The sequence below is a fragment of the Rhinolophus hipposideros genome (assembly GCF_964194185.1).
Source record: "Rhinolophus hipposideros genome assembly, chromosome: 18".
Lineage (NCBI taxonomy): Eukaryota > Metazoa > Chordata > Mammalia > Chiroptera > Rhinolophidae > Rhinolophus > Rhinolophus hipposideros.
Window position 1 is genome coordinate 55793781 of NC_138064.1, and position 14151 is coordinate 55807931.

A 14151-nucleotide genomic window follows, 5' to 3' on the forward strand; every position below is an offset into this window, starting at 1 on the left:
CAGTACTTTTTCTTAGTGGGAACATGAGTAACATGTGTTAGTACTGATGACATCTTGGGTGTGATGGAATGTGACATGCCACTTGAAAGAGGCCACTAAATCCCTTTTGTATCTATCATGTGTTGCTTGACTCTCAACTATGGTGCTGTAGTTTCTGCTCCCAACCACCCACTGTAAAGCACCTCCCCACGGTCACCCTGAGCCTCCGAATTCTCAGAGCCGGTCCTTTTCAGTGCTCGTTCTACAGTCTACGTACTGCTTTTGTCGTCGGCCTCCTGAGACTTGCCAGCCTGTGTCCAGACACACTGTCTGTCCTGCGTCCTGACGTCCCTGTCCTCCTCTGGCCAGCCCCTTCTCAGTCCTCAGGGCCAGGGCTCCTTGGGGTTTATTCCTCTCTCAGCCCTCTCGGTCTGCACTGGGCCGGTAGTGGACCTCTCACCTCTCACACTGGCTTCCTCTGCCACCTGTGTGCCGAAGCTCTCGAGTCCAGTCTGTACTTGAATGTCTTTCTGGGTATCAGCCTGCAGTAGGGCTCTCTCCTTTTCATTTCTTAAACCACAGCCTCTCAACCTGAAACCATTTTCTCCCCAAGGGACGTGTGGCAATGCCAGGAGACATTTTTCCTGATTACAACTGGGAGTGGGTTACGGCATCTAGTGGGTATTGGCCTGGGGTGCCACTGAACATCCCATGTACATAGGACAGTCCCCCACAATGAAGAAGTACCTGGCTCCAAGTGTCCTTAATAGTGAGGTTGAGAAGCCCTGTCATATGCACTTCAGATGGATAATGCCCCACTCTGAACTTTTCCATGAGCATCTTTCACATGACATACCGCTGTATCCTGTCATTACACGTCTGTCCCAACTACGGGGCTAGAAGCTTGGAGACACACTGAGCTTTATTCCCATCTCCAGTCCCTATCAAGGAATCTGCATGGGATGAGATATCCAGCAGTGCTGTGAATTAATAGAACATGTAACTATTATCTGATATCCCCAGAGAAACTCTAAGTTCTCTGAAGGCAGGACCATCAGAACCTCCAATGGTGGAGAGGAAGGTGGGAGCAGCAAGGGCAGAAGTGAAAGATTCAGGATAGATGAGAAAATGTGTAGAACCTAAGATCCCACGCCTCTGCTGGCCGAGTGTGGGCTAATGCCTGTGGCTACCCCATGTGCAAAAGAATAAAATGCCCCCAAACAATTTAGATCCTCTATTTCTAAAAAATTGTAAAGAGGTTGAATAAGTAGGTAGAGAGGGCATAAGCTAGGTCTATGTTGGTAAAATGAGATTTTAAAAAAATGGAAGTGAATCTTAAAAGAAAGATGAGCCCAGATTGTATTTGCAATAGTTAATACGCTACGAAGTAAAAACAAAGGGGAAAGAACACCATGAAAATAAAGAGAAAACCCTGGAGAAACAGAGGATGAATAAGACAATTTGGGGTTAATTTTCCAATCTATTGTAGCATTCTCCTATTAGACTAATCTTTGGGTAATATATAACATCTTTGAATTCTCCAAATTACTTAAATCTTAGGAGACACTATATGGGTTACAGCGCAACCATTTTACCTCAGATAGTGCTTCCCTCGTGTCTCCTTCACAGAAAGCATCTTTTAAGCAAAGCCGTGAGCTGTACCTGTGTGCCTGCTCACAGTGGCTTACGGGAACTTACAGGAATGTGTCATGAGCCCCATTCCCCGTTCCTTTCAATCAGCCTTATTTGTCTGATTTAATTTTGATTTGCTGCATGGAGTGCATGTTCGTAAGCTGACAGTTGATACCTAAGGTAGAGCATAAAGTCCTATTTTTTTTTCCTGAATTCATTTCGACAACTTATGTGAGGGATCTAGTTATAAAAGCAAAGAATTTTGGGCCTACGGGAGGAAACTCTCCCTTGTGAATTAGAAAAGCATGAAGCATCTCTAGGATGGCAGAGCCCCTGCTAGAGGCTAGGGAGGGACCTTCATCACCCACAGGACAGGCAATTCCCTGGGACCTGCGTGCAAGCACACGCATGTGCACAAGGGTACCAGCCATCCTGGTCGCCCTGGCATGCTGATAACCAGTACCCTCAGCTGCTGGCTCAAAGGACACCTGCTGCTTCTTACACAGAGGAAGGGGACTCCTTTGGTGTCTTTTATGGTGCTCTGGAGAATATTATTGAAATAAAGTATAAGAAAGGAGAAATGAGAGAAACCGCTGACATTTCTGTGCGAAGACAGTTATTAAAAGCCACATACAAGTAGGCTTGCACTACGTCAGATCTTCTGTGAACGTGTTATACACTACGCCCTTTAAGACAAGAGGGCAATATATAAAAGAGGGACAAGACGTTAAACGCTATTCATGTCCTTCCACAGAGTTTGGCACAGCGGCAACACTGACAAAAATAATTACGGTTACAACCGGCACGCACAGGCACACCTGTCACCCCGCCAGCAGGGCGCAAGCATCTCATTCCCCCACCTTCGGGATGAGGGGTCTGGGTCTCAGCACAAGGCCACTTGGCCTGTATGTGGGGGATCTGGTCTAAACACAGGCTCTGAATTTTTCTAAAGAAAGCACTCTTTCCAGGCCGCTATGAATTAAATAAGCAACCCACTAAATTTCAGTACAAAGAGCTTTTTATTGACATTGTAAGAAACATCGTTCTTTCTCTTTGTTACAAAAAGACTAAGTGGTTCTGAAAGCAAAAGTCAGTCCATGTGTGGCGGCCAGAGGTGGGCACGGCGGGGCCGCACGGGCTGCAGGCAGACCCGAGGAAGGCCGGGCCGCCACGTCTGGACACTACATCTACAATACTTAAATGTATTTACATGTCTTTCTTTTAAAAAAGGATTACACATTTTATTTTTAAAAATCTAAAAAAGGTGAAAAAAATGAACTTGTATTTTATCTTACATGTTTGCAGAATACATAACAGTAAATTGTCAGAAGACAACATCCTCCTATTGGTTCAAAACATGGGAAACCAGGTTACAAGACAGTTTGGACTCTCTACAATCGTGTGCTCTCGGCCGGCTGGGGAGCAGCCCGGAGCTCTGATTGGGCAACACTAATGGTCCCTCGCATTGACACGATCAACATAAAATAAGGCACATACATTGCAGGAATCACAACTCTGGCTCAACAGGACGAGCCAATGTATAAGGAGCAGGGGCAGTCTCATTAGTTCTTTAGAAAATCAAACAAAATGGTTTGACAGAAACACGTTTACCACCGCTGTTAAACAGGAGTACCATGTATGAGCCTGCATCACAAAGTAGGATGGGACCTAGCGAGTCGCTGGGGAGAAGGTTGGAGGCTGGGGTGCATCCCGCCCCAGGAGACGCCGAGTCCGTAAAGACCCATGTCCAGACAGGACACTTCTACGTGGCCCCTAAAGACCTTCCTGCCACTGACTGTCACAACGGAGCCATTCTTCTGAGATTTCCATAGTGAGAGAGGCCACATATTCAGCTAAAGTATGCTGCAAATCTACAGGCAGTGGTAAGGAAAACAAGTCTAAAAAAGAAAAAAAGTAAAGAAAGGCGGCAACTCAGAGAACCATCGGAAACCAAAGGAAAAAGCAGAGGCACCAGATGACACCAGTGCCCATCTCAGACATCCAGGAATACTACTGGAAAAAGGTCTGACACAGAAGAGGACAGGGATTGGGCCAAACCACAACAGGATGAAAGTGAAGACCAGGACCTGGGGATTTTGAGGTTCCTGGAAAAGGACTGGCAGGCACTGGGTCACTGATTTTGTGACCTGTTTGAGGAACACAGAAAAGGCCTTGCTTTTCCCATTGATCTGAGCTGAGCTCACATCAGCAGCTGTCTTTTGCGTCTGGGTCCTATTCCACAGCAGATGCACCCTTTGATTTTAAAGAAGGTGCTGCATGTGGGAGGATGGCAGGATGTGGAGGAAAAATCTCAGCATCCAGGAATATTCTTCTGCTGATCGCAGGAATATTCAGTTGAAAGCAAACCCAACTGTCTTAGTCACAAAGTTCCAAAAGGAAATTCACCTCCATGCTGAGATTCTTGGACCAACTGAGAGAACACAAACATGACAAAAATGGGCTGCTCCTAACATTCTTTCTATTATCTAATATTTTATTTTACCTGATTTTGTCTTTCTAATACTAATTTATATGGCAGGAATAAAGGGAAAAAGCCACACAATTGAACCACAAATCACTTTGGATAAATCCAACTCCAGGATCAACGGGAAGAATACAGCAGGTAGTCTGAGGTGTTAATGCGTATGTTTTTTAATAGTTTACATATTTTAAAAAGTAAAATGCTGGATAATCTATGTACTCTGTGCACACATAGTATGTCTTTTATGTGTATCCACTGCACATGGAAAGCAGCTGCACTTTTTAATCTTTAAATGTTTTAATCCAAAACAAAAGGACAGATTAAGTCCACACTAAGAACTGCATAGAACATTTAATTTCTTAAATGGATGCAGCATTTAATAGGGTATAAAAAAGGCATCCAACAGCTACTAAACATCCTCCCTAGTCTCTCAAATACCAAAAATGGTTAAAGCAATGTATTCCAATTTTCATTGTATGTGAGATTTTCTGTTACAAATAAGTATTATAACTCCCTGAAAACGGGGTGCTTAAAATAGAAGTAGTTCTTGACTATAGTGGGATTAGTATGTTAGTGACAGCCGGTGGTGGGGTTGTTCAAATACCTATATACTTACAGCTACACAACACCAATTCTCAGTTATCTGGTAACGGCAAAGAGATGGAGCGAGCTCATCAAGACAGCAAACCCACAAATATTCCCAAAACTAATTCTATCCCATAGCTTTCAATCTATAATCTACCTAACTTTTAACAAGAACAGATGAAAGAAGCAATGTGTCTGAGTGTCACCAGCTGCCCTTTCCCTCTCTCACTGGAGCACTGAACATTCATGAAGAAAGAGGGAGAAGAGGCCGACTGGGTAACTGAGGACTGCCTGTACACGCGTATCCCACAAAGCACTCTACGGACAAGAATTACAGATCCAACCTGTGAGCAAACCATCTCATTTCAAGAGCCCCGATTTCCACTTGTGTGCAACTGTCCAAGGCATGCCCTGAACTGAATTAGGGGTGGGGGGCATGTCAGAAATCTGTGATCTATGACGCAGTGCACCCACGAAAATTCTTAAAACTCACTATCCATATTTGGATTCCGGTGCCCATTGTAGCAATTAAAAAACGAAACAAAACAAAAAACGCTCAGCATATGTAAAGGAAAATTTCAAAAGCTGGACATGTAACCCTGTGGTCAAAGGCATACCAACTCCTAGTTCCTTTGAGTAATAAAGAAACATGTCAAATCCTTTAGTTTGACCTCTCTTTGAAAAGAAGGAACAACATGCACATCACACATTTACACTGGTTTACTAAAAAGGGGGCAGGCTTACAGTTTTAAAAAAAGTGGGTGGTTTGAGTATAACAATACTGATTCAAACTGAAATGGAAGACAGTTTCTCCCTAGAATACTTTAGGGTTTTTCAGAGTCCTTTTCCATAAAAGGAATATACTTGAAACACATCCCAGTTAGATGAGATGAGATTGCTAAATACATAAAGAACTAAAGAAAAAAAACAACCAAAAAACCCTCACAAAACCCCCCGCAAAAAACAAACAAACAAAACAAAAAAACAACAAAAAACAAAACAAAAAAACCAGCAAAAAAGTGAATCAATTTAATCTTTAAACTCCTAAAGTTTCATGTTTGTTGGCAGTCCTTTTTCTTAGTGCCTATTGCATAACTGCAAGGAATCTGCTTTCCTCCGCGAGGGAGGTCAGCAAAGAACTCATGTCCCCAATGGCCATGTTGGTGGTGCTCACAGACAGTGCTGGCAGCTGGAGGGATGTCTGTGGCGTTGTGAGGCGGGAGGAGCTGTGGGAAAGGTTCTGAATGATACTAGGGCTCAGGGCTCCTGACATCAGGCTGGCGTGGTCCCCGTCATCTATGATAGCGTCGAAATCAATCTGCACCCCTTCCAGATCATGGCTGTCCAGGCTGTCAACTGTGCTTGTCACCTGGTTAGCACCTGGGGAAAGTAACTCAGAATTTTCAGCGCTGGCCCCCTGCAGCAGGCAATTGGCTTCTGAAATAGAGAACGAACCAGTTTTCATGTCTTGCTGACTGAAGCCAACGGTTTGGTCATAGAACTGACCAGAGTAACTCTGAACATTAGAACAGAGCTGATGCGGCTGCCCTGGCATCTCCATCTTGATGCCATTCACCCTGCAGGTCTGACTTGTGTCACTGTGCTGTCCTGGCTGGAGAATGAGGCTGCCCCTCGGCACTGCCTGGCGCCTGCTGCCTCCATAGGCGGCACACGGCTGGTAGCCTCTGACAGCTGCCAAGCTTGATAGCTGGCCCCCAGTGCTGGGAGGCCCTGGCAGGCCGCTCTCTGGCCCTTGATAGACGTGGATATGTGAGGTAGCACTAACCTGCCCCAGCACCTGCGGTCCGGGGCGGCCTGCCCCCTGGTGGTGCATGCTTTCACTGAGTAGCTGATGAGCCAAGTACCCTTGTCCCACCGGGTCTCGAGCTGGCACGCCAGTCACTGTGCTGCCAGCTGACTCACTGGGCACCACTGACAGGCCCAAATCCAGCTGGCTCCCATTGCCTTGCACTGTGGTGCTTCTCAGCTTTGCCGCTTGAATCCCAGCACCGCAGGCGCTGTCCAGCGGGCCGGGGGCCCCGGGCTGCCTGTTGAGGCAGTTCCCGTACTGCTGAACCTTATAGGGCTGTTCGTGGAAGGCATTTCCGGTGGTGCCGGCCCCGCCGCTGTGGCTTAGCAAGTGCTCTGGGCCACCGTAGGCGCTGCCATGCTCCCCGAGGGTCAGATAGCCCCCTGGCCCTGCTGGAACAGGCCCATTCCTTAAGGGATTCTGTGGGTGGACGCCCGCGTTGCTGTATAACCCGAAGGCTCGAGCCGGCTGTGCCGTGGACCGCGGGCCACACTTCAGCCTAGAGGAGGACAGGTCAGCACTGCCGGAGCTGACCTCGTTCCACTGAATGGGCAGCTCGGCTTTGCTGGCTTCAGGGCAGGGCTGCTCTAGCACGCGGTACTGCTGGCTGGCGTGGCTGTCCGGCAGCCCCGGTGGGTCAAAGTCGCTCCCCAGGCTGGGTCCATGGGCCATTTTGCTGTCGTCAGAGATGGCGCTCTGGAAGTGCTGTTCATACCCGGCTTGGTTCTGGGCATTTAAATACTGCACCACGTCATCAGGCAAGAAATCCTCATCGTTCAGGCTCACCTCAGTGTCCATGGTCAGGGACTCCAGGGTGACATTCTCAGTAATGCTCGGAGGGCAAGGAGATGAGTGGAAGTGGCGGGACTGGCCACCCTCAGGCCGTGTGTAATTCTGAAGCACTAAGTTACGCTTTTCCAGGGATGGAGGCAAAACCGGAGGGTTAAAGCTGTTTAGGCTGTTGAAACGCTGCACCCTGGGCAGAGAGAGGCTCTCTGACACTGTCCTCACCGGGTCACTGGCTCTTCTCACACTGTGGCCCAGCGTGTCCTGGGGCAGCAGAGGTCGCCGGCCATAACTGTGGGCACCCCCATCGCTACATCTCCGGGGAGGGTGGACGGGGGGCAGGGCCCCCGCGGACTCCCTGCCGTCCCCGAGCAGGGCCATCCTGGTCTTCAGGCTCATCCTCTCCATGTTGGGCAGTGGTGTGGGCGGCGGCCCGCCCGTGGCCGCAGCGTACTTGGCTTTCAGGCGGTACTGCTGGGCCGGCGTGAGGCTGAGAAGGCTGGGCAAGCCGTCGCACTGGCTGGCCTCACTGGACCTGCGCGAGGCGTCTGTGGAGATGGGGTCATAGGAGTCGGCCACGCTCACGTTCTGGGGCCGGCCCTCGGCCTGGGACGCCTCGCTGGACCGCCGGCTGGAGAAGCAGGGGGAGATGCCCGAGGAGCGCCGGCTGCTCAGGTAGGCGGAGCTGATGGTGCTGGCGCTGCTGTCCCTCCTGTTGAGCATGTTCAGCACGGTGACGTCCACCCCGGAAAGGTCGCTTCTGTTCGGGAGGAGGGTCATGGGCCCGCCCAAATTACAGCTGTTACTGGGCTGGGTGCCTGCGGAAAGGGTGGCAGAGATGAAGTCATTTCAGGAGGACTTAAAACAGGTCTCCGCAAACAGTGAAGGGCTAGGGTGCAACTATTCTCAGTTCCCCAGGCCAGACAGTCTCTGTCACAGCTACCCACCTCGTACAGCATGAAAGGGCCATAGGCCATAGTGAAGGAGTGGGTGTGGCTGGGGCCACAGGCTCACAAGCTCAGGGACAAACTTCAGCTTAAACAGGACAGTAAGGACTTCCTGGATGGGTTAGGCTCCTCACAGTGGTGGCGCAAGGGCAGAGTGACGAGCCCAGGACGTATGCACACTGCTGAAGTTACAGGCACGTCACAGGTCAAAGGCTCCAGGACTTCAAGTCCACACTCAGGGCCTCTGTGACATCCTACAAAGGTGTAACACACCTGAGTGTTGGGGTGGGAAGGGTCACTCTTGGGATGTGCTCCAGGCACTCAGTGTGGTCTCAGAAGCAAAAACTAACTTGGGCTGACAATGCAAACGGTTGTTTGCCTTTCCCTGAGATGGATGGGCATCAGTAAGGTTGCTGCTAAACTCCTGCTTTTAGATATGGAAACGAGACAGGTGCCAAGCACAGACGCCTCTGCTGCTGGGATATTCTCATCCAGTTGAATAGTTAGGATTTCACCAGCAGAATGTGAGTCTTGCTTTTTGTTTCAGTATTATCCTGTCACTACCTGCTTTTAAGCTATGGACTCTCCAGAAAGGCAACAGTAATGTGTGTGGCTATAGCATAATTTTAGGACTGGTGGAAAAATCAGCAAACAAAGCCAAGGGCCAGGTTCCTCTCAGGGCACCCTGGCTGCATTTCAAAGAACAGAAAACCCTGAGCAGACGCAAACCTCACCATTTCCTATGAGAGGAGAGACCGCAGGGGCTTTAGGGGGTAGGATGGGGTTCAGTCGTGGAAGCATCCCATTCACTTGTTTGAGCCTTTCTAGTTTCACGTGCTCCATCCATTTGGTCCCTGCTGGGTTTCTCCTGGCTTGCAGAGCGAGGGCTGTGGTTGCAGTGGAAATGGTCGAGTCCATGATTGGGGTTTCGTCGATGGCACTGAGGTCTCCCACACCCCCTCCATCGGTCAGAGGAAGCTCGAGCCCACTGTTGGAATAGTTGCTGATGGGGGACTGTTGGCTGCTGCATGAAGACTGACCACCAGGGCTTGGCTGAGATGTCTGCTGGGGGCAAGAGGAAAGGCAAGAAGTGTTACTGGGAAGGAAAAAGGAAAGGGAGTCAATAATGAGAGATGGTGCAGATTAAGACCTGCAAGACACTGGGTTGAATAGGAAGAACTATGTTCTGGCAAATGGAGGCAGCCTCCCTGGACCACAATGACTGATGACCCACCAGGTGGATGTGCTGTGGGGGAAAATGGACAGTAGGGGTTGCTAGAGGTGGTGTGACTGCCATGACGTTAGCCACGGAACCCTGTCCAAAACGCCAACTCTGCAAACACACCTCCACATCCCACATCCCAGATGTTCTCGAGGACGATTTAATTACCGTTTTGACTAGTGTAAATCCAGAGCACATGTGCACCACCTTCTTTGAGGAAGATTGCTTCCAATCTCACACCCACGACTTTATTCTTTGGGCAAATTCCTTAGCCACTCTAAACCTCAGTTTCCTTACACAGAGGGTGCCAAAAAATGTATACAAATTTTAAGAAAGGAAAAATATTAAAATTGTAATACTCAATATATACTGATACCGAAAGATGACAAGTCACATTTGACTTCTGTAATTACAAGAGGTGCTCAAAGTGGTTACCATCAGCGTCTAGACACTTCTGATTACGGCAAATTACTGGTTGAGCAACGCTGACCAAAGTGTCCACTTGTATACATTTTTTGGCACCCCCGGTATATAAGATGAGGACCATTTACTTATCTTAGAGATTGTTGTGGTAATAAAGCATGAAGCCCTGAGAGTATCTAAGTATAAAAGAAAAAGCCTGGAGTGGCTCAGAGAGAATCAGCAGTCATTACCATCCTAGGTGGCCTCCGTCCTCAAGCTCACTTTGCTGAGCTGAAGTACACATGGCAGACACACTCCATAAGCACACACTACCTCCCGTCCAAGTTGTTCAGGGCTGGCTCCCCAAGCTCCTTGTAACTTCTCCCCTTCTACATTTTGTGGAACCCCAAGCAGGGTGCGGGTAAAGTCAGTTGTAAGAGGTAAAACTCCAATCACTTAGCTTCTGCTGCACCCAGAGGGGAAGAAAGGCTGCAAGTCACAGCCACCCCAAGTCTGGGGAACGATCTCCCATTCGCCTGATGTGCTCCTCGCATTTCACCAGGACAACTGGGTGATATTGCCCTAACCCCAACCCAGTGGACAGTATAAGTAAGACATTCTGCAACTCAATGGGAACTTAATCCACTGGTTCTCAGTCAGGGAAAGGACCCCTCCAGCAGCTCCTACAAATGGGGAGTGGAAAGCTCCCTGTCCCCACGTCTGGGGAGCACTATGTAAAACGGCCTGCACTGAGAAGTCTGTTCAACCTAGAACTGGTCTATGTAAAATTCCACTGGTGCCCTGATTGGTAAAAAGCCTACCCTTTTTCGTCCAGATAAGAAAAGTGATGTTCAGAGAAGCTGCATGACTGCCCAAAGTCACAAAGTCAACAGTGCGACCAGCCCCAACATGGCCCAGTCCTCTGCAGACCCTCCTCCAGTGTTACTCTAAACCCTGGAGCCTCCAGCAGCCTCAGAGCACATTCTCCAGGAAGAGAGAGCCACACGCACTCAAGTACAGACACTGTCGTCTCAGGTGGAACGCAGCGCTGTCAGGAGGGGTTGGGACACAGGTGCTCTCTGGGGAATCCGTTACACTTTCTTTGCAGCCATAGTATATACACGGGAGCAAATGAACACTCATCATGTGAGTGCCACCGATATATTAAGTCTGTCCTGGGCAACCAAGCAGAGCAAAGTACAGCATACAAGTCTGATCATGAGTTCCGGAACCCTTGCTGGAGTATTTGCTTCAGCAGAGTCTTGGCATGCCAGACCACCTGCTCCTTCCCGGGCTTTTGATGTCCTTTATTCTGGATTGTCAAGTCAGAGTGTGTGCGTATGTGAATCTGTGTGTATGGACACACGCCCATGCAGACACATGCTTCCACAGGGCACGGAATAAGGCAGGAATGCTCTTACAATTAGATAAGAGCTTCAAGGAGCCCAGACATTTAAATATAGATTAAATTGCTAACAAAAACTATATCCAGATCTTCCGCAGAGAAGGTGGTGCACGTTTGGTCTGGACTTACGCTAGTCAAAATGATAATTAAGCAGTCTTTGAGAACATCTGCTTGGTCGGCTCCAGTGTGATTTGTTATGAAAACCTAGACAAATAGAACAATGAATTTCACCATCTAACTCCACATTTCCACATGCTGAATGTTCAAAGTACAGTGTTTCTATGTTTGAAACATATCTAAGTAATGTTCACTACCAAAGATGTCACAAAGCACAAAAACTAAAGAAAAATGAAATGAATAAAAGTTAAATGTTAAAATGAAAACAAAACAAAAAAAGCAGAGAAGCCAAAATTCCCTCACCTTATTACCCACTGTCCTTAGGAAGTGAGAACAAGACATTTAGGACCATTACAGAGAAGGGACGTTGGATTAGTAAGAAAAAAGAAGAAAGAATTTAATTTTTAACATGATGATCAAATCAAAGATAAGATTTTACACAAAGAATATTAGAAATGTAAATTTCATGTGCATTAGTAAATGTCTATGAAGATAGCTACTTATATCCACACATGTGTGTCCATACAAATATATAACAGTCCCCTGTGGAAATCTGATTACTTCATTCACATCACTGAGCCCCAGTTCGTAAAACACGGGGCCTAGTCTCAGCCCCTCTATCTCTTCCAGCCCTATGTTTCTATGATTTGATTACTTGATAAAACATACATCTTGTGACATCTCAGATGTCACTGAACCAAACTACCATAAATTTGTATTTCTAACAATTTTCTTTTTAAATAATGGAGAGTAGATGACAAGTTTTCTTGAGCTAGAGATATACATTAAAGGTACAAGAGACTCCGGGTTCTTAGGATGTCCTAACAACATAAATCGTTGTCTTTCGATGACATAATCTAGGAGACCATAAAGTCACATTCCTTATTTCATTAAAGACTTGAGGATTAATTGTTGAATGTTCTGCACAATTATTACATGGGCAGACTTATTTTAGGAAGTTGGTACGTACTCTCAAGAAAAAATATATGAAGCACAGTTTATGATTGATTTAAAGTATAGTGATCAGTCATGATACACATATAAACTTTTTATTAAAGTGCTTTTTATAAGCGAAGTATAGCTACCCACTGGGAAGTAACGATAAATTTAAATAGTTTATTTGCATTATTTTTGGCTAGACTTAACGTCACTAAGACTCAGGAGTTCAAAGAACTCACTAAGTCATTAAAATGCAATAATTCATTGAATTCTACTCCATCAGCTCTGGAATACATGTGCATTATTTCCCATCCATACATCCTGCTGTCCAGGAAGTTATAGGTGTCCGTCCAATTGCTGGACTTTTCTAATTTTAAGAAAGGCTTCCTTAAACTGAGTATAAATCTACCTGCCTGATCATTTCCATGTGACTGGAAGTCAAAGCATTAGACTACTACCTGGTATTGTTCTTCCACCTCCAGAGAGTGACAGATCAGAACCCCATATGTTTGCAGAGTTGCCTCCATTATACGAGTACATACGGCCAAATACAAATGTACTGAATCTCTTCTGATAGCTACTGTTTTTTTCATTTTTCTGGTTGTCTTTTAGAAAACCTTACATGCTATATTATGGCACATACATAAAACAAAATCACCAAGTGAAGTTTGAAAGAAGTTGCAACAGTAGCATAATCCATTATGTCCTATTCTTCACTGAACTATAAAGAGCTTTGTTGATGGCATCTTTCAGTCCCTTCCTGACTCTTCACCTCTTTCAGGCACCACTGCAGAAAAGGTCTCCAGTCTATCAAGCCAATCGGTACACTGGCACTAGAGTTGTCTTTTCTAAAAAGTCAGCTGTGCCGAGCCATTCCCCATCACCAGCCAAACATCACCTTTTATACCCTTACCCCTTTTTATTACTGCAGACCCCGGGGCACCACAGCGGGGTGATGCCTGCTCCTCCCCCTTCTTGAGTGCTGAAGTCGGTGGCCATCTCTGCCCTTGCCTCAATGGTTGTGTGTTTGAGTTCACTGCTGGGTAGCTCCCCTCTTGAGTGCTCTTACACTGACTTATGTTAAAGTCCCATCACACTGAGACTGTATTTGTATTGTGGTCTGCATATCCCACTGGACTATAAACTGCTAAAAAATAGGGACTATGGCTTATTTATCTTGGGGTAACCAGGGCAAAGGAGACAGAAAACCTGTTTACAGAAAGGCTGAATGAATGATTTTATGCATTGCAGGCCTGCTGAAAATGTAGACAGCTGTGTCTCTCTCTACCTGCCACAGGTGGTATGGCTGCAGACCAACTTTAAAAACCAGTGAGGAAGCCTTGCAATTCTTTTGAGCTGAGTCATCCTATGCAGAGCCCGTCTGAGTAAGTGATCCAGGTCACTGAGCTCCTGACCGCCTTACATCAGAGAGCCCGATACAGCGAGGATGAGGACACTCTAGTCCCTCTCAATGTCCTGCCCGGCTCTTTTACGTGACCTAGGGCGGCTCTGGGAAAATCAAAAGGAAAGCGAATGACATACCATGGGCTTCTCCGCCTTGACTGTTTTCACTTGGAGGCATTCCTCCCGCTTTGAGGTAGTGTTGCTGAGGTCCTTCTGCTCACCAAGGGCTCCCTGAGTCTGCCGGCCGGGTGACCTGGACTGTGAATGGCTGCCGGAATCTCGTGGTGGAGGAGGGCGAGGATGAATGTCCCCACGCTGCTTCTTGGTGACATGAGCCTCTGGGCCATGCACTGTCTTCACGTGTTTCCGGAGGGAGCTTGGGTCTGTATAGCGCTTGGTGCAGCCTGGGATTTTGCACACATATGGTTTCTGCCAGATGCC

The 14151-nt window shown here is 47.3% G+C and overlaps 1 protein-coding gene across 7 annotated transcripts in view; it reads right to left on the bottom strand.

The window, feature by feature from the left end:
- Window positions 1-2614: 2614 nt before the first annotated feature.
- GLI3 (GLI family zinc finger 3) overlaps window positions 2615-14151 on the bottom strand; it is a 286021-nt gene continuing 274484 nt past the window's right edge. For 6 of the 7 annotated variants that reach the window (XM_081079349.1, XM_081079347.1, XM_081079353.1 and 3 more), the window contains 3 exons: window positions 13849-14139; window positions 8956-9286; window positions 2621-8092 (listed from right to left, as the gene is read on the bottom strand). In XM_081079349.1, coding sequence (XP_080935475.1) covers window positions 5763-8092; window positions 8956-9286; window positions 13849-14139 — 2952 coding nt within the window. In that variant the 3' untranslated portion in view covers window positions 2621-5762. Of the gene's footprint in view, window positions 8093-8955; window positions 9287-13848; window positions 14140-14151 lie in introns of all 7 variants that reach the window. The other variant, XM_081079350.1, reaches the window with a different exon arrangement.